An 18,342-nucleotide genomic window follows, 5' to 3' on the forward strand; every position below is an offset into this window, starting at 1 on the left:
AAAAAAAAAAAAAAAAAAAAAAGGAGTCCTCTATCTAGAATATATAAATAGCTCTTGTAACTCAATAATAAAAAGATAAGTAACTAAATTAAGAAATGGGAAAAGGATCTGAATAGACATCTCTCCAAAGATACAGAAATAGCCAAAAAGCACATGAAAAGATGCTCAACGTCATGAGTCATTAGGAAAATGCAAATCAAAACCACAATGAGATACCACTTCACACCCGCTAGAAAAGATAATAAGAAAGAGGGAAGATAGCAAGTGCTGACAAGGAGGTGTATGCCAAGAGAATTGAAAACACATCCACACAAACATGTCCACAGATGTTCACAATAGCAGTATTTATAACAGCCAAAATAATGGAAACAGGCCGGGTGTGGTGGTTCACACCTGTAATGTTTTGGGAGGCTGAGGTGAGCAGATCATTTGAGCTCAGGAGTTTGAGAACAGCATGGGCAACACGGCAAACGCCATCTCTACCAAAAATACAAAAATTAGTCAGGTGCTGTGGCACACACGTGTGGTCCCAGCTACTCAGGAGGCTGAGGTGGGAGGATCGCTTGAGCCCGGGAGGTAGAGGTCGCAGTGAGTCCAGATCGGTCCACTGCACTCCAGCCTGGGCAACAGAGAGAGAACCCATCTCAAATAATAATACAAAATTAAAAAAATATATAGAAACAACCCAAATGTCCATCAGCAGATGAATGAATAAGTAAAACGAGGTATGTCTAAACAACAGAACGTTGTTTGACAATAAAAAGGAATGAAGTACTGATTCATGCTACAATAAGGCTGAGCCTTGAAAACATTATGCTGAGTAAAAGAAGCCAGGCAAAAGGACCACATATTATGATTCCATTTGTATGAAATGTCCAGAATAAGCAAATCACAGAAATCGAAAGTAGATTAACGGTTGGCAGATACCTAGGAGTAGTAGGGGCTGAGGAGAAAGGTATTGGAGGTGAATGCTAATGGGTACAGAATTTCTTCTTGCGTGATAAAAATGTTCTGGCATTAGATAATGGTGATGGTTGCACAACTCTGTGAATTTACTAAGAACCACTCAATTGTATATTTAAAAATGGCAACTTCTATGGTGCACAAACTATATGTCAATACAGTTATTATTTTAAAGAATAGAAAGAGGCAGCCTGTCCGCAGATCACAGTTTGCCAACCTCTAAAAGAGTTCAACTCTTCCAGTTTGCAACTGAGCAAACCAAGAACCTAAAGAAGAAGAAAACTAACATCTGCTAAGCAACAACTATGTGCTAAATGGAAGGCATTTTGTATAAATTATCACTATACATTATCTCGTTTGGAACAAAAGCAATTCAATGAAAAACACATGTAAAACAAGTAGTAAGATGCCCTGGACACAGTAGATGTTCACACTGTAATACTAATATGTTTTTTGAGCATGTAACTAAAAAGAAAAGTAGTAATTTGCCCAACAGTGGGGTCCATTTACCATTTATGCCATCTGCACATAAAAGATAGGCTTGAATTTTTAGGAGTATGACTGCCTTAAAAAAAAAAAGTTGGCATTGTCCACAGACCAAAAGGCGGGGGAGGTCTTTATAAAGCAGGGCACCCTCCACACAGAGCCCACTTTTTCCGCAGCATCCAAAGGGGCCAACCGCGGCTGGAGAAGCTCGGAAACATTCCAGCTCCCAGACGCACCCAGGTCTCAGCACTTCACCTACAGAGTCCTCTACACTGTCTGAGAGCACCGCACTGTTACTCTAGGGAAGCTCTTTCCACACAAAGACAAAAAGGCCCATGTGCGGCTGGGGAGCTAAAAAGGAACAATAAGATCTGCTTCATAGTCCAACCCTGGGCACTCAGGAAACAAGTGTGTATTTCCCTAGGTTTTAGGAAATACAATAGTAAGAACTACAGAAATGACAACAGAGCCCACTGCCGTTGTCAAAAAACCACAGAACATTTTTTAAGTTTCCAACTTCAGAACAAAGCATCATCAAGAAGAAATTACATCTCCCGGGGTCCCTATATGCAATGACCTCAGGAAACAAAAAATTATATACATGTGTGCACTGTTGGAGGGGAGCAGAGGTTAGAATGAGAAAAATGGGAAAAGTGGTAGTGCCCATGGAGCTATTTCGAGAAAGATTGGTCCTGCACCACGGAGCTCAAAGACAGGAAACAACACTTTTTTTTTCCATACAGAAGTTACATAACGAATAGAGTTTTATATTCTATAATATTATTAGAACTATAATCTGTCTACACAAAAAATTAAAATGTCTTGTGAATGAGTCTCATACCAACCAATAATCAACCACATGGTTGCTAAGCATTTATGGAAAGCGATGTGGTAGCGAGCATTAAATGCCTTAAAAAGGGCACGGCCTTTTGACACAGTAGACAGCTGCTGGAAATTTAATCCCCAAAACTTCCAGGATTCATAATACATTCATACAATGAAATCAATGCAGACATTTTTAAAACGAGACAGTGCTATATGTAACTTACCGGGAAATAAGCCCATAATATAATTAGCTAAGAAAATATTATAAAACAATACATGGCATTACACCATTTTTGTCCTAAATAATGACAATAAGTACACACAGGAAAAAATCTAGAGGGTTAGACTTAACTGTTGCTATTTCAGGGGGATGACATGACTGGCTTAATCTTTCTACCTGATGTACTTCTGTACTGTCAGAATTGTTTTTAACAGAATGTGTAGCTTTTCTATTTAGAAAAAAAAATGAAAATAGTTATTGTCTTAATTATCTGGCTAATTAAATCCTTAATATACAGACATACACAAATATATAAAATAAGCCTCTACCACACATGTGTTTGCAGGTTGCACAGTGTGGCTATGTCATTTGTTTAAGCAATTTTCTAGTATTGGATATTTAGGTTGTTTCCAGATTTTTGCCACTCTAAACAGAACTTGGATAGAAATCCTTGTGACTTGTTTCACATACTTTTAGTTACTTCCTTAGAATAAATTGCTAGAAGTGGAATTGCAGACCCAAAATGTGAACACGATTGAGGACTTTTGACCCATATGGCAAAATTATCCCGTTAAAAAGTCAGTGCCAATTTATTTTCCCAACTGCAATGGAGGGGTAGCCTTTTCCCTTTATCCAACTCTGAGCATCATCATCTTTTCCCAGTTTTTGCTAATTTAGTAAGCAAAAAATATTCATCAGCATTTTTATTTGTATTTCTGAAATGATGACGATAACATCATTCTTATTCACTTACTGTTATTGTTGTATGACCTGTTTATTGCTATCTCTTGCCCACATTTCTACTAGGACCTTTTTCTTTCTGAATTGTAAGAGTTCTTTACGTAAGATTAGCTCTTTGTTGTTAAAGCTAATGTGTGTTGTTTGCTTTTAATTTAGTTTTTCTCTTTTTAGAAACAGGGTCTTGCTATGTTGTCCAGGCTGGAGTGCAGTGGCTATTCACAGGTGCAATCACAGAGCAACAAAGCCTTGAACTCCTGGGCTCAAGCAATCCTCCAGCCTCAGCCTCTCAAGTAACTGGGACTACAGGCTTGTGCCACTATGTTCAGTTTTGTTTCAGCTTTGTTTAAGGTATTTGTGTCCAAAAATTTAAAATTTGCTTATATTTTCCTAACAATAAAAGGCATTAAGCATTCCAAATAATTGACTTATAAATGGGCTTTTGAACTATTATAAATTGTATGTATATTATCTTTTATATAGTTACTTTACCATATGTCTTAATCTCTTTTCTGCATGTAAACTCCTTGAAGGCAGAGGTCACATTTTTTTAATCCTCCCTAGCAATCAGCACACAACCCAGAATTTAGCAGAGCTCAGAAATGTCTGGGATGAAAAGATATTGTGTCTGGGAATTTGCTTTGAAGCAATCCAGTCTGGGGCAGGAGATGGAAATGAGATAAATATGTAACAGAATTGGCCATGTGTTAATCATTGTTGAAGTTGGGTGATGGGTACATGTTCATTATACTATCATTTCTACTTTGTTGTATATTTTTTAAATTTCCATAATAACAGATTGTGTTTTTAAAATGTTTGTTGTGTTGATTAGTCAATAGCATTAGAAAGAGACCTTCTGCAACAACAATGGTGATAGAAATTGAATATATATGCATCAAGGCCACTTCTGTAGCCCAAAAAAGTTAGGAGCACAGCCCTCGATATTAGGCAAGCGTGGGTACAAATTGTCTTAAGCTTAGGGACCTCAAGTCCCTAAGAAAATAAGAAAAGAAAAACCTAGTTTCAACCCCACTGAAACTCAATTTTGCTTTTCTTATTTTTTTCGAGATGGAGTTTCGCCCTGTCTCCCACGCTGGAGTGCAATGGCGCGATCTCCGCTCATTGCAACCTCCACCTCCTGGCTTCAAACGGTTCTCCTGCCTTAGCCTCCTGAGTCGCTGGGATTACAGGCACCCACCACCATGCTCAGCTAATTTAGTTTTTTGTATCTTTAGTAGAGATGGGGCTTCACCATGTTGGCCAGGCTGGTCTCAAACTCCTGATCTTGTGATCCACCTGCCTCAGCCTCCCAAAGTGCTGGGATTACAGGCGTGAGCCACCACGCCCAGCCAGTTTTTCTTTATAAATGGGGGTATTAATAACTATCTCAAAAGGTTGTAGTGAAGATTAATGGGTGTAAAACATAGCCCTAGCAACTGATAGCACTCAATAAAAAGTGGGCATCATTGTCATTCAGCGATGCACACACTTGTCAAGCTCCAGCCAACACAGCCTGATGGTGACAGTCCAATACCCTTCCACTGCAGCTGAGATTTCCGTTAATCAGCTTGGGCACCAGGCAACCACTTGGCAGAGGACTTGGTAGAACAGATGTCAGGAGTTGTGTTCCAGATACCCAGAAAAGAAAACAGATAAGACCATACCAAAGGACAAAGCCTATAGCTCCTGACCTTACTCAACAGGTCACCGAAGAGGCTAAACTCCACATCCTAAGGATGCAATCAAGAAACAAGACTGATGAAGTCCTTACAAAAACAGTTAGAAACTTTGATCGAACATTGGCGTCGCTGGGAGAGCACCAAAAAACACAATGTCCGTGTCCCACTCCCAGATTTTTATTTAGTGGTCTGGGACATGGCCTAGGTTTCGAGACCTTTAAAAGTCTAACATGATCTCATGTACAGCTCTAGTGTTGCTGCTACAGAAAGAGGAAGGCTGAGCCACTCCTGTGTGTGAGCTGGGCTTGGAGGTAGGGAGGGAAGAGGACAAGGAAAAACAAAGGAAAAGGACAGAGGCCAGCGAGTCCCACATGAGGCCCATTAAAGCCAAGTCAGTCATGTGGTCTCAAGCTGTGTCCCGTGCCAGACAAATCCAATCCCATTAGAGTCCCATCACTCCCCCCATAAACTTCAAGAGAGGGTTACTGTGTAATAATTCATCAGGCTAAAATATGTTACTAATATCACAATGTGTGCATATCAATATTCTAAAGAATATTAAAGTAATGTAGTTTATCTCTGGGTTGGTCTTGGGGGAAAAAAAAAAAAGCCCAACTAAGTGATGGAGGTTGGAGAAAGGGGAAAGCATTCATCTCCCAGCATTTTGGCAGCCTGTCAACGTGACTGAAGCACACTCGAAGAGGCAGCCTTATTTTGTGAAGTTATTGCAGTGTCTTTGATCAGCGGGAAAAGCACATCCATTTCAATCACTGTAGCTGGGATGGGCCCACTGTCTGGCCATCTGGCTGCCCACCAGGGTAAGCTAGCCTTCAGCCTACAGACACATGGCAGTGCTTAGCATGTCAAACACATGAAGGGTTCTTCACTATCTACACAACTTTTGCTGAACTTCAGGGACCCTCTCGTTTAGCAATTTAGCCTGGACTAATCTGGAAGTTCCCTTCCCCAGGAAACACCACCTGGTCTGGCCTGGCCTCACCAAAACAAAAGCTGGCCAGTGGGCTGTCTGTCATGAGGTATCCAACACTTCGGAATCAGGAGGGCAGGGGTCAACCGTTCCTATAAGCAACACACCCAGGATTACACAGGCCTGGAGGAAGAAAAAGCCTGTGGCCACAGACTCCACTCCCCTCCATTACCTTCACCCTGTCTCAGTCCCAAACTAATGTGAGAGAAGTCTGATTCCTCCCCCAGACATGAACTCTTAGCAAGGCAGTTTTAAATACATACAAACATCACCCACATTCTTTTTTCCAGAATAAACAGATTTTTTTTTTAATTGATGGAATAGTTCATCAATCTTCCAACTTGGGGATTTTCAACAAAAGGTTTAGGTTTTTTTCTTAAGTGGTATAGTGGTATCGACCGTAAGATCTCAGGAAGATTTGAGTAGCAGAGCTACAGTAGAGATGGGAATAATGATCATGATCATGATCATGATAAAACTTACATATTATTTATGTGTTCCAAGTGTTTTATATGTGTTAGCTGATTTTATCTTCATCACAACCTAATGAGGGAAGCTATAATGATGATCATTAACAATAGTAATTATAGGAATATATAATATACAACAACTATTTTTACATATGACGATAATGAATAAAAACAGATAAGCAATATAATAATCAAGCTCCACTTTTCAGATAAGGCAATTCTGACCCCAGAGAAGGTCAGTGACTCACCTGCAGGGTGAGGGCTGAGCTTCGTGCCCAGGCGTCCAGCTCCAGGAGCAGCGCTCTCAACGGAGCACCAGACTGGCTCCTTCCAGAGCACACTCAGAGCCTCCTTTAAAGCTGCCAGCTCAGAGAGCCAGCAGAGCATGGAGGGCTTGCAAGGGCTCTGGAGTTAGGGATTCGTGAGTCTGAGCCCCAGCTCTGCCCTCTACATCCAAGCCTGCTGCATCATCTATAAATGGGGATAACGACACCTACCTTACAGGCTTGTGGTGAGGCCTAAATGACAAAATGAATTAAAAGCACCTCTCCCATCAGGGCGCAGTGGCTCACGCCTGTAAGACTAGCACTTTGGGAGGCCGAGGTGGGTGGATCACCTGAGGTCAGGAGTTCAAGACCAGCCTGGCCATCACGGTGAAACTCCATCTTTTAAAAAAAAAAAAGAAAAGCACCTCTCCCAGGGTCAGCAACGAAGGTCAGTTTAACCCAGCCACTATCAAGCCTGGCTGTCCACTTGGATCAACCGGAAAATGTTTAAAAGCTGATATCCAATTCCCAACCTCCTCATCCCTCTATATTTCCGTCTCAACAGAAAATTAGTCTCAAATCAGTAATCCGCTGTGTTCCACCTGGAAATGAAACCTGAAACCACTCACACCACAGACCAGCCTATCTACCGTTTGCTGCACTGACTGAGAATTACAGGGAAGCTTTTAAATCCCTGAAGCCTCTGCCCCTGGCTCTGAAACAGCAGGATTCCCCCAAAGAGGAGAGGAGCGGATTTCATATTTCACTTGTTCGATTAAACAAAGGAAGTTGCAGGTACCAGGACTATTCCCAACCATCTGGCTAAGCTCACCATTGGCTGGTGGCCTTCCCCACTTCCATCAGGACAGCACCTTCACCTAGCTGGCACCATATCCGATGCTCACAGAAGCTGCCCACCTCCCAGGCTGCCCCTACCTCCGCCACAAGCCCCTGCACAGGAGGAAGCAGCTCAGAAACTTTCCTGAGAAGCACCTTTCCATCCCACCGCTGCCTGTGTTTATTAAATTGTCTGTGCCAAGACCAGGTATGATGGCTCACACTATAATCCTAGCAATTTTGGAGGCTGAGGTAGGAGGATCACTTGAGGCCAGGACTTGGAGACCAGTCTGGGCAACATAGCAAGGTCCTCATCTCTAAAAAATATTTTTTAAAATAAGCTGGGTGTGGCGGCATGTGCCTATAGTTCCAGCTATTCGGGAGGCTGGGGTGGAAGGATTGCTCGATCCCAGGAGTTCAAGGCTGTAATGAGCTATGACTGCACCACTGCACTTCAGCCTGGGCAACAGAGTGAGACCCTGGCTCAAAAACAAGAAGTAGTCTGTGCCAAGATCAACAGAGTCAGCATTACCTTGACAGTGCACTAACCAGAAGATCATGCAACATGAGAGGTAGGACTGCCTGACTTAGGTTTTAAAATCTGAGTATATGCATACCCCTGTGTGTACACACACACACACACACACACACACACTCCAAGAACCATAGTACACTTTGTGCTCAAAAAGGTCTCTGCTTTGTTCAAGGACTGGGGATAGAAAGCAGGGAGGGTAGGGGGTAGCAATAAACAGGGAAGGGAATACCAGGGTTGCCCATGGAAACTGGCAGGAATAAGAAAAATAATCAGCCTACATTTGACAGCAGAGAAATGCACAGGTCTGGCCCTCCGAGGAGACAGCCAGCAGGGAGGATGGGGACCAAGCAATGCCAGTTTCCTGGCTCGAGCTTCCATGCATCTTTTCAGGACCTACTGCCAATTGGCAAGAGGTGGTGTGGAGGGCCAGGGAGGGGAAAGGCAGTGCAGAGGGGAGCCGAAGAGCCACTCACTCAACTGTTTCCCAGAAAGTGAAGGCGCCAAGCAGCCCTCATGATCTCAGGAAGCCTCCCCTCTGCCTGCGTCCAGGAAAGAGCCCAAGAGGTTTGTCCAAGGCCTCACCTGGGTAAAGGTGCCATCCTCGCTACACTCTGGGACAAACACAGCTTCCTGAGGCCTCTTGGATTGCTCCAGGGCTTGGGTCCGCTCCTGGCGACACTTGCTCTGGCCAGCGTCTGAAAGAGGAGAGGAGCAGATTTCATATTTCACTTGGATTCCGCACTGGGGCCCGGGGACAAAAAGGCTAAGAAAACCACTCCACCTGTGCGGGACCCACACACAACCAACTGGCTTGTCCAAGCCTACAAGGGCCGTGGCTAGTGACTGCTGCGCAGCGCGCCCTCCTCGTATGTCATTCAGAGAAGAGGGCGGAGTCATGTTTATCCCAAGCTCTGCCTGTCTTTTCTCCCAAGTACCTCTACCCTCGCCAGAGAGAAAAAAAATGTTTTACTTCCATTATTTTTTGCTGGCTTTATCCTAAAACTAGTAAGCCCAACAGGGGCTCCATCATGTCTTGTGGTTCAAAAATTGCAAACATTTTCTTTAGAAAATCAAAGGCTGCAGCACAGCCAGCTTAGCCACCTACAATTCCTGTGATGGCTCTAAGCAGTCCAGGGTCACAGGTTCAAGTATGTACAGGACTCAGGGAAAGAGATACAAATTAGAGTAACCAGCTAGGTATGAGAAGAATGGCATTTCGTTCTGAGAGACTATAGGGAGTGCTGAAGACTGTGGCAAACTGGAGAACAGGCTCCCCTTTAAAGGGGTAGCTGTTATGCAGGTCTGGCCATGTGCTGCTTTGTAGGAACATAGACCTAATGTTACCAGACTTTCCAATTTTGGAACAGAAGGACAAACAGCCAGAATTTTTTCACTAACTCTCCCAATTTTTAGACGTTATCCCAAATGCTTTTTATTGTTTTTAAACAGGCGAGCAGAACAAACAAAAGACATCTGTTAGCCAACAATCTGGAATCACTATTCAGGAACCAGCAATAATGTCTTGCCATTTTATGCACCTCTTTAAAAAGAAAAAAGAAAAAGGAAAGCATTTGCCAGGTAGAAGCTCATCTCTTTAAGCCGTAGCCTGGGAGCAGTGTTTGAGAAACAGAAAAATGTTCATTCCTTCAGGTAGAGCAGGCCTTCTTCCCTCTGCCCTGGTGGGAGGGGTGGAGAGATAGGAAAGCAAAATGAGTGGACAGGCTCATTCCAAGCTCCCCTGCTGGGAAAGCACAGGGAGGGAGATGGGGTGCCCAGGAGCCTCTCCTCGGCTTGGGGGAGGGTGCGCACACTCACCTTTGCATCTGCCTCGATGCACCACACCCAGGGTCGGGTCTCGGCACTTGGCTCGCTGGTACTCACACATGGACTCATAGGACCTGCCATCAGAGGCACAGATGGGTTTGGGTTGAGTCCTGGAGCAGTGGAGGTTGCACTGAGGGTCACGGTCACTTATTAGAAACTAGGTTGGAAAAAAGTGAAAGGGCACAGAGGTTACTTTTGCAAGAAAAGTAGGGGCGAGTCCATGACTTACAACAGTACTGGTTTGCCTTTAGAAAGTGAGTCCCGAATAAACCCAAATAAAACCCTAAAGGTGAAGGGAAAGGAGCAGCCACAAAGTCTAACCAAGGAAGGCATCCTCTATGCACCATAAGAACAATAATGTCTAACGATCACTGACTATTAACGGGCACTGTGCCAAGTCATTCACATCCACGATCTCAGTCCTCAAAACCCATGAAATAGTAACTCCTTATTCTGTGGACAAGGAAATGGAAGCCCAGAGATGCAACTTGCCCGGTGCCATATAGCTATAAGTAGTGGAGACTGAGTCAGAATCTAAATGTGTCAGAAGTAAAATCAAAGCTTTACCCTCCAGGCTGTCCAGCCTCTCCATCCACGCAGATGGCCATGCAGCCTCTATCTGGGTACATCCTCAAATCAGGAACACACCATAAATCTCCCAATTCCATCTCTGGAAAGTTTTATTTGTTAGATGGTAGTGAGCTCCAAATCTTACCATCCCTCCCATTTTTGCCTACCTCTCTCTGGCAGAATACAAGTCAAATAATTTTCTGTGAGAAACAGATATCCTGATTTTTAAAATAACAATAATAATCAGCTTGGAAAATGCTAAGTTAAGCAGATTTTCTTGGTGCAGGACTTCTCAGATGACTCTGATACATTCTTATGCATTGTGAACTTCCAAGACGCATAGTAAATTAAAGATAGCTTAATTATTTTTAATTAAATTTTTAATTAAATTATTTGCTACTCCTCCCATTTAGCTATGGAGTCTAATTTCCTCTCCTTTAAATCTGGACTGGTTTCAGGAACTTGCTTGACCAAGAAAATGCTATGGAAGTGGTGTCTGAGGACTTCAAAGTTGGCCTATACAAAGCCTTGCAGCTCCTTCCTGGGCCTCTTGTAATACCTATTCTCCAGGAAACCAGCGCCATGTAAGAAGCCTAACAACCCTGAGACCACCATACTGTGAGGATGCCCAAGTTAACATATGTCAAAACCATGTGGAGAGAGAAATGCCCAACCAACCCAGACACAGAAACATTGAGTGAAGAAGCCTTCAGGTGAGTCTAGCCTCAGCTGTCATCTAATTGCACCTCACAGAGACAAAAATAAATGACTGCATGAAAACCACCCAGCTGAGCCCAGTTAACCCACAATACTGAGAGAGATTATAATAACAAATTGTTTAAGTCTTTAAGTTTTGTGGTAGTTTGTTATACAACAATCAACCAGATCAAGAGGCATATACAATGAAGCAGCTTCCAAAGTTACTTAACCATGAACTGCTATATCAGGGACCCCCCTGGTAACAACAACAGAATGCAGTTGGAGAAGAATAATTGGGCCATTACAACCCATGAGCTTCTGTTCCATAACCCACGATTAGACTGTACGGGCCCTGAGACCTGGATCCACTCTTATCCACTCCCATATAGCAGAGCCCTGGTCACACAGAACAAGGCTCCATCAGACTAGGCTGAGGGAATGAATGTCCCACAATAATGAATGGCAATGTCACAAGCACACATCAGGCCATCCGTAATGGTAGAGTTGACTATGTAATCATGCCAAGCTCATAGAGGTTTTGGGAAGGTGTGAATGCAAACTCTGTCTCAGATGTATTTATGGGCCCTTTGCATGAAGCAAATAGATGGGAACTTGTTGACCCTTTTCCAGGTCAGCAGAGAAAGTTTCAGAGGTAATCCCACACCCGTCAGGGACTACTGGAAGCACACACGCCACACTGGCCAAATTCAAAGAGGGCCTGAGCCTGTCCATAAATCCAGACCACCTCCCAGCTATAAAACCAGTCTCCTCTGAGGCCTGGACCTCATGCCTGGCTGCTGGCTACCTAGCACAGGGATGGAGCAGCTGAGGGCTGAAGCCACTGCACTGGCCTTGTCCAAATGAACAGTGAAATTAAGCTTTCTCTTCAGATGCCCTGGGCTCCCACACACTCACAGGTCGGACCTGAATCTTGCCCAGGGCCCAGAGGGAAATATCTGGATAGTGTCTCATGAGCACAGCATTTGATTGAGTCCAGTGCTCAGGGGTAACAATAAATAACACAGATCATCATCTCCAGAGGAAGCTCACTGCCTCCAGGACTGCCGCGTGGAGGAGGGGTGAGCTGGCAGGGGAGGTGGGAGAGGACAGCATTGTCCACAGGTAACTCCTGCCCAGGCTCCCCAGCCTCAATCTCCCTTGAGTTGCCCCTGCTTTAAACCCGCGAGCGGTGTGTCCCACTGCTCAGGGGCCCTTCCATCATCTCCCAGGCCTGGTGAGAATTGGACCCGGGGGCCCCTCTCTGGCCCTCTGCTCTCTCTTCCCTGCTCCCCCTTGCTCCCTGGTGGTAGGGCACACAGGCCTGCTTCCCATTTCTCAAATGAGCTACCTCCAGGCCCTCAGCCATGATGCTCCTTCTCCATTCCCTCCCACCCTACTTCGGATTCTGGCGCAGGCTGCCTCTTCTTGGAGGCCCTCCCTGACTCTCCCAGGTGAGGATGATCTCCTGTAATACCCTCTCACACTTCATTTTTCCTTCATGGCTCTTCACACAGTTTGTAATGATGAATTCATTGGTGTGATTTGGTTAACAATGGAATCCCCAACTCTGAGCTCCATGCAGAAGAGAACGATGTCTGCTTTGCCTGTGAACACCTTCCCCTGGCTTCTAGCACAATTCTGGGGCCTTCTGTTACTCGTGGGAGGACTGCAGCCCTGTAGCAGTATCTCCCACATGGCATTACCTCAACACCGGCCAGTGGGATGACAGGCCTGGCCTCCCAGGCTCCTGCCACCCCTGGGGATCCCTGGGGCCACCCCTCATGCCCCCATGCTTTGAGCCTTGCCCTTCTCCTCAGCCATGTTCTCCCGTCCCACTTCTGCATTACATGTGGACAGAGGTTGCCCAGAGTCTGCCACCTTCACTCCACCCCAGAACAAGAACTCTCATCAGGAGCATCTCATGCTGGTCCTGACCTGCCTGGAGGGCAGGGCTGTCTCACGTGGATGCTCAGCATCTGGCGTCTGGCACACACAGTAGGCGCTTGGTCAATAGATTTTGACTTTGTGAAATTGTTTTTGCGAGTGGACCAGTGTTTCTGTTTGTTATAATGAAAGGCAGTGGGGCCTAGTGATTAGAAGCATGGCTCTGGAGCCCAGTCATGGGTGTCAATCCCAGCACCAGCACCCACATGCTGTTTAATTTTGGTTTTCTCATCTGTAAAATGAGAGTAGCAACAAACCTTGCCTCATAGGGTCATGTGAAGATTCAATTATTAACATATCCTAAGTCACGTATAAGTTCTTGTTCATCTCCTTTCTTTGGAATTTAAGTGAGGAGGGCACAGTTTAAGAGAACACATAGAAAAAAAGGAGAGGAAGACAAAGTTTCTTTTCAAACCCACTGAGGTTGCCTAGTTGCCTACACTGCAGCTCATGGGACAGGCGAGCTGCCAGCGTCCCTGCGAAGTTGAACAGCAGGCCAAAAAACTGGTTTGAAAATGGATTGCTCTACGCCAAGAGAGAGGCCACAGCAGCTGTACCAGAGACCAGCTTCCTAACAAGGGGAACACTCTGTCTGCAAACAGACAGGTTAAAGAGTTTCAGAGGCCCCTCCCTTCCCAACACACAGAGATCATTCTCCGTTTCAGAAGAGTGCCCAAAATATTCCTGTCTAGAAATTACTGGTCCCTGAGACCAAATAAAAAATTCAGCAATAGCGTGGGGTCATTGACAATCTTCAATCGACTATGGTGTCTCACTTTCATCTGTTTTACGAACTGTGTGTATTTGCGATTGTTTTCACACACACACACACACACACACACACACACACACACAGCACTATAAAATGGAGCTTTAACTGGATGACTATGGCTACCTTATTAGGATAAGATCACCCAAACCTCCAGGGCCTCAAAGGGATTACTCTGTGTCCACAAACACTGAGGACTAGGTAACCCTCCAGTTCGTTCCTTCATCTGTTCCTCTGCTCTGTACTCAATATGCGATCACCAACAGTGAGCCCAATGCTAGCAGCATAGGAAGCAACATGTAACCAACATGGTCCCCGCTCTCCATCTAGGGTGGAGACAAGGAGCAGGTTAACAGGACACAATGGAGCTATTAAGATAGAGGCTGTAAGAAAAGACTTAATCCGAGAGACTCTGGAACACTCCAAAGCCACACAGTCCAATAGAACTTCTCAAGATGATGGACATGTTCTGTATCTGTGCCGTCCAGTACAGCAGCCACAAACCACATGTGGCTATTAAGCACTGCAATGTAGCTAATGCAACTGGGAAATCAAACATTTAGTTATGTTTAATTTTAGTTAATTTAAGTTTAAATGACCACATGTGGCTAGTCGCGGTAGCAACAGCCCAGTTATAAAGTAAACAAACCAAGAGGAGAAGAGAGAGGAGGGAGCATAGTCCTCAATCAAATTTTCCTCAGTTGAGCCAGATGAAGATTGATTGGACTAACAGAAAAAAGAAGCTGATCCTGAGAATAGTTTCTACATTTTGAAATTAGACAGTATGTTAGGCTATTCTTGCATTGCTATAAAGAAATACCTGAGGCCAGGTACGGTGGCTCTTATCTATAATCCCAGCACTTTGAGAGGTCAAGGAGGGAGGATTGTTTGAGTTCAGGAGTTCAAGACCAGCCTAGGTAACATAAACAGACCCTGTCTCTACAAAATGTTTCAAAGTTAGCTAGGTATGGTAATGCATGCCTGTGGTCCTAGCTACTTGGCAGGCTGAGATGAGAAGATCACTTGAGCTGGGAGGTGAAGGCTGCCGTGAGCCATGATGGTACCACTGTATTCCAGTCTGGGTGACAGAAAAGGAAGGGAGGGGAGGGGAGGGGAGGGGAGGGAAAAAAGAAAGAAAAGAAAAGAGAGGGAAAAGAAAAAAGAGGGAAAGACAGAAAAGAAAAGGCCAGGGGCAGTGGCTCACACCTGTAATCCCAACACTTTGGGAGGCTGAGGCAGGTGGATCACGAGGTCAGGAGATTGAGACCATCTTGAACAACATGATGAAACCCGGACTTTACTAAAATACAAAAATTAGCTGGGTGTAGTGGCACCCACCTGTAGTCCCAGCTACTCGGGAGGCTGCGGCAGGAGAATCACTTGAACCCAGGAGGCAGATGTTGCAGTGAGCCAAGATCGCGCCACTGCACTCCAGCCTGGTGACAGAGCAAGAGTCCGTCTAAAAAAAAAAAAAAAGATAGAAAAGAAAAGAGAAGAAAGGGAGAGAAGGAAGGAAGGAAAAAAGGAAGGAAAAAAGGGAAGGAGGGAGGGAGGGAAGGCCTGAGACTGGGTAATTTATTGAAAAAAGAGATTTAATTGCTCGTCGTTCTGTAGACTGTACAGGAAGCATAACACTGGCATTTGCTCTGCTTCTGGGGAGGCCTCAGGGAGCTTTTACTCAGAAGCAGGAGCTTGCAAGTCACATGGCAAAAGCAGAAGCAAGATGGATTGGGGTGGGGAATGTCACACACTTAACCAGATCTCACAAGTACTCACTATTGCAAGGACAGCACCAAGCCATGAGGGATGCACCACAATGACCAGAACAGCTCCCAACAGGCCCTACCTCCAACATTGGGGATTACATTTCAACATGAGATTTGGGTGGGGACAAATTTCCAAACTATAGCAGATAGAAAATCAGTTCACTATTTATGGCTCAACAACCAGGATATTCCAGGAGTTTGGAGTTGCTCTGGAGCAATCATGGTTGGTGGAAATCTGGGGGGGTTGGGCAAAGGCAAGCCATCTCTCCAACAAGCCAAACACTGACGCATTTCCTTTTAGAGGGGAGTAATATTTTTACAGAAATCTTCACATACATTCCTTTCCTTCTTCCTAACCATAGGACAGTATAAACAAAATAATAATGTTAAATATGATTGCATAATACAGAAACCAAACAAAAGGACCTGGGATAATTGTATATCTGCAGTTGTCTCTCTCACCCATTCTCCTTGCAGGGTGGATGACTCCAAACATTTTGTGTTTTGTTCACATTTGTAAAGTAGGATAAATACTTGATATACACATAAACAAATCATTTTTCCTGTTGAAAAAGTAAGCTACTGATTGGGGGCTGCCTCTGCTGTGGAGGAGATCAGGGTAGATGAAATCAGTTTTGGACCAACCATCCCCTCCATCTGAAATGATTCTTCCCCTTCAGTCTCCAGCAGAGTAGAATGCAAACTCTGCCACAGCTTTCGCTCAGGGAGACCACCCCAATACACAAGCTGTGTTAGGTTTGACTGACTGCCAAGTTTCCATGACAATATAGGGAATAAAAGAGCCAGCCTAAGGTTCCATCTGCAAGAAGATGTTTAATTCTTTATAATATATAGCTGTTCTCACAGCCTTAACTTCCACCTGTTAGTATCATGCTGACTTAACCAATATCTAAAATTTAAACAGGCATTTTTCTGGTAATATGTATACCTCTATATTTTTCCCAGGTGTAGAGGAGGAGACAACAGCCATACTAAACAACTAGGTCAGTGGTCTATCCACTGGATTTGGAGTGAAGTCCACAATTTGGAGTAGCAAGTGACATTTCTCTCTGTGATATCATTCTCAAAAATCACAGGCCAAACTCAAATTAATTTTAGGTTTTTCTTTAATAAATTCATATGTAACACAGCTTCAAGTACTCACTTTCAACCTTTTTGCTTCACTTATCTATTGGAACAAAACAAATCACCCCTAAACTTAGCAGCTTCAAACAACAATTTATAATTCTGTGGGTTGCCTGGGCTCAGCTGGGAGGTTCTTCTGCTCCACATGGGATCACCTGAAGTAGCAGATTTGACTGCATTGAGTTGGGAGCTTGGCTGGGGCTCTGTCTCCAGCAGGCTTTCCTGTCTTAGCCATGATGACTTCATTTAGTCCTTTATCTTTTGCCTGGCTGTTTGATTCTGTGCAACCAACCTTCTTCCCCCATTCTTACCCCTAATTCAAGTTCAAATTCCACATTGTCACTGAAGTTATAATCCTAAAAAGCAAATACCTTCATATTTTAAACCGCACCATTAGCTTCCTTGGCACTCCTGCTGCACTGTGTTTATACTTCTATCAAAACACTCAATATACTGCATTATCCTTTATCTATTTACATGTCTACAAAAGATTGTGTCTTATTCCTCTTTATATACATAGGGATTAACACAGCACCTTATCAAAAAAGTTTGTTCAGTACATGTTTGAGGAATGAATGAATGAATATCAAACCTGACCTAAAATATATCACAAAGAAGAAGCTCCTTTTTCTGTCACGTACTGTGAAAAGAAATATTCTTTGTCCAACTACCATGAACAGCTTAAAGCTCTCAAATGTATAGTGATTAAAGGTATTTGTTCTCTTCTCTTTTTTTTAAAGAACATCTATCTCTTAGATAATAAAAGCTACATATTAAACATGGTATTTCTTCCTTGGATTAAAAGAAAAGAAAAAAAAATCTCTAACTTAAAAGAATGTACCAGTATGGCTTAGATAGTACCCATATATCACTATATCATCATGGAATTCATTCCCAATGAACCTGGCCTTTGCCTCCAGGAAGCCTTTCCACCACCCCAGAGACGAAATCAATTTTGGGTCATCTCGCCCATAATTCAGGCAGTATCTGAGACCCTAGATTGATAAGTCTGAAATGAATATATATCAAGGTAGAAAATAATCACAGTTTAACAGCCAATGTGATTAGCATTCTAGTTTTTCTGGCAACTACCATAGGCATGCACTTGAGTAAGAACAATAGCCAGATGGGAAAAAATATATAAATAAGTCAATTTTTTGACACCCTAAATTCATTTTTCTACAGACTCAACATTGTAAATGATGATGAGTTTTCTCCACCTGCAGATGCTCAATCTCCAAATGCCTATTTGGACGGAAAGGAAAGGAGAACAATCCCTACATGTATGCCTGCTGGGTGGTAACAGGCAGGGCAGAAACCACAGCCTAGCTCTGCTGCTGGGCTGTGCACGCACCTGGCCCTTTCCCTGGAATGTGCTTCCACCTCATGAACTCCAACTTCAGGGCAAATGCTGCTGCCTTGGGGCATCTGACCTCCGAAACAGGTTGGGATCCCTGTGATGAGCCCCCAGAACACCCAGTATGGGCCACTGTGACCTGTGCCGTAATTGTGATTAAAATGGCCCATGTTAATTATACGTTTCTTGTCCATGCCCCTCCACTGGGCTGTAAGCTCCCTGAGGGCAGAAACCAAGATCTGAGTGTGACACTGCTGCAT

At 44.0% G+C, this 18,342-nt stretch overlaps 1 protein-coding gene across 5 annotated transcripts in view; it reads right to left on the bottom strand.

Moving 5' to 3' along the window:
• Window positions 1-18,342, bottom strand: part of SMOC1 (SPARC related modular calcium binding 1) — a 156,277-nt gene that overhangs the window by 78,997 nt on the left and 58,938 nt on the right. For all 5 annotated transcript variants that reach the window (XM_017516500.2, XM_017516502.2, XM_017516501.2 and 2 more), the window contains exons 2-3: window positions 9,823-9,988; window positions 8,590-8,702 (exon numbers count right to left, since the gene is read on the bottom strand). In XM_017516500.2, the coding sequence (XP_017371989.1) occupies window positions 8,590-8,702; window positions 9,823-9,988 (279 nt within the window). The remainder of the gene's footprint in view (window positions 1-8,589; window positions 8,703-9,822; window positions 9,989-18,342) is intronic.

The sequence above is a fragment of the Cebus imitator genome, unplaced genomic scaffold, assembly GCF_001604975.1.
Source record: "Cebus imitator isolate Cc_AM_T3 unplaced genomic scaffold, Cebus_imitator-1.0 Scaffold590, whole genome shotgun sequence".
Taxonomy (NCBI): domain Eukaryota; kingdom Metazoa; phylum Chordata; class Mammalia; order Primates; family Cebidae; genus Cebus; species Cebus imitator.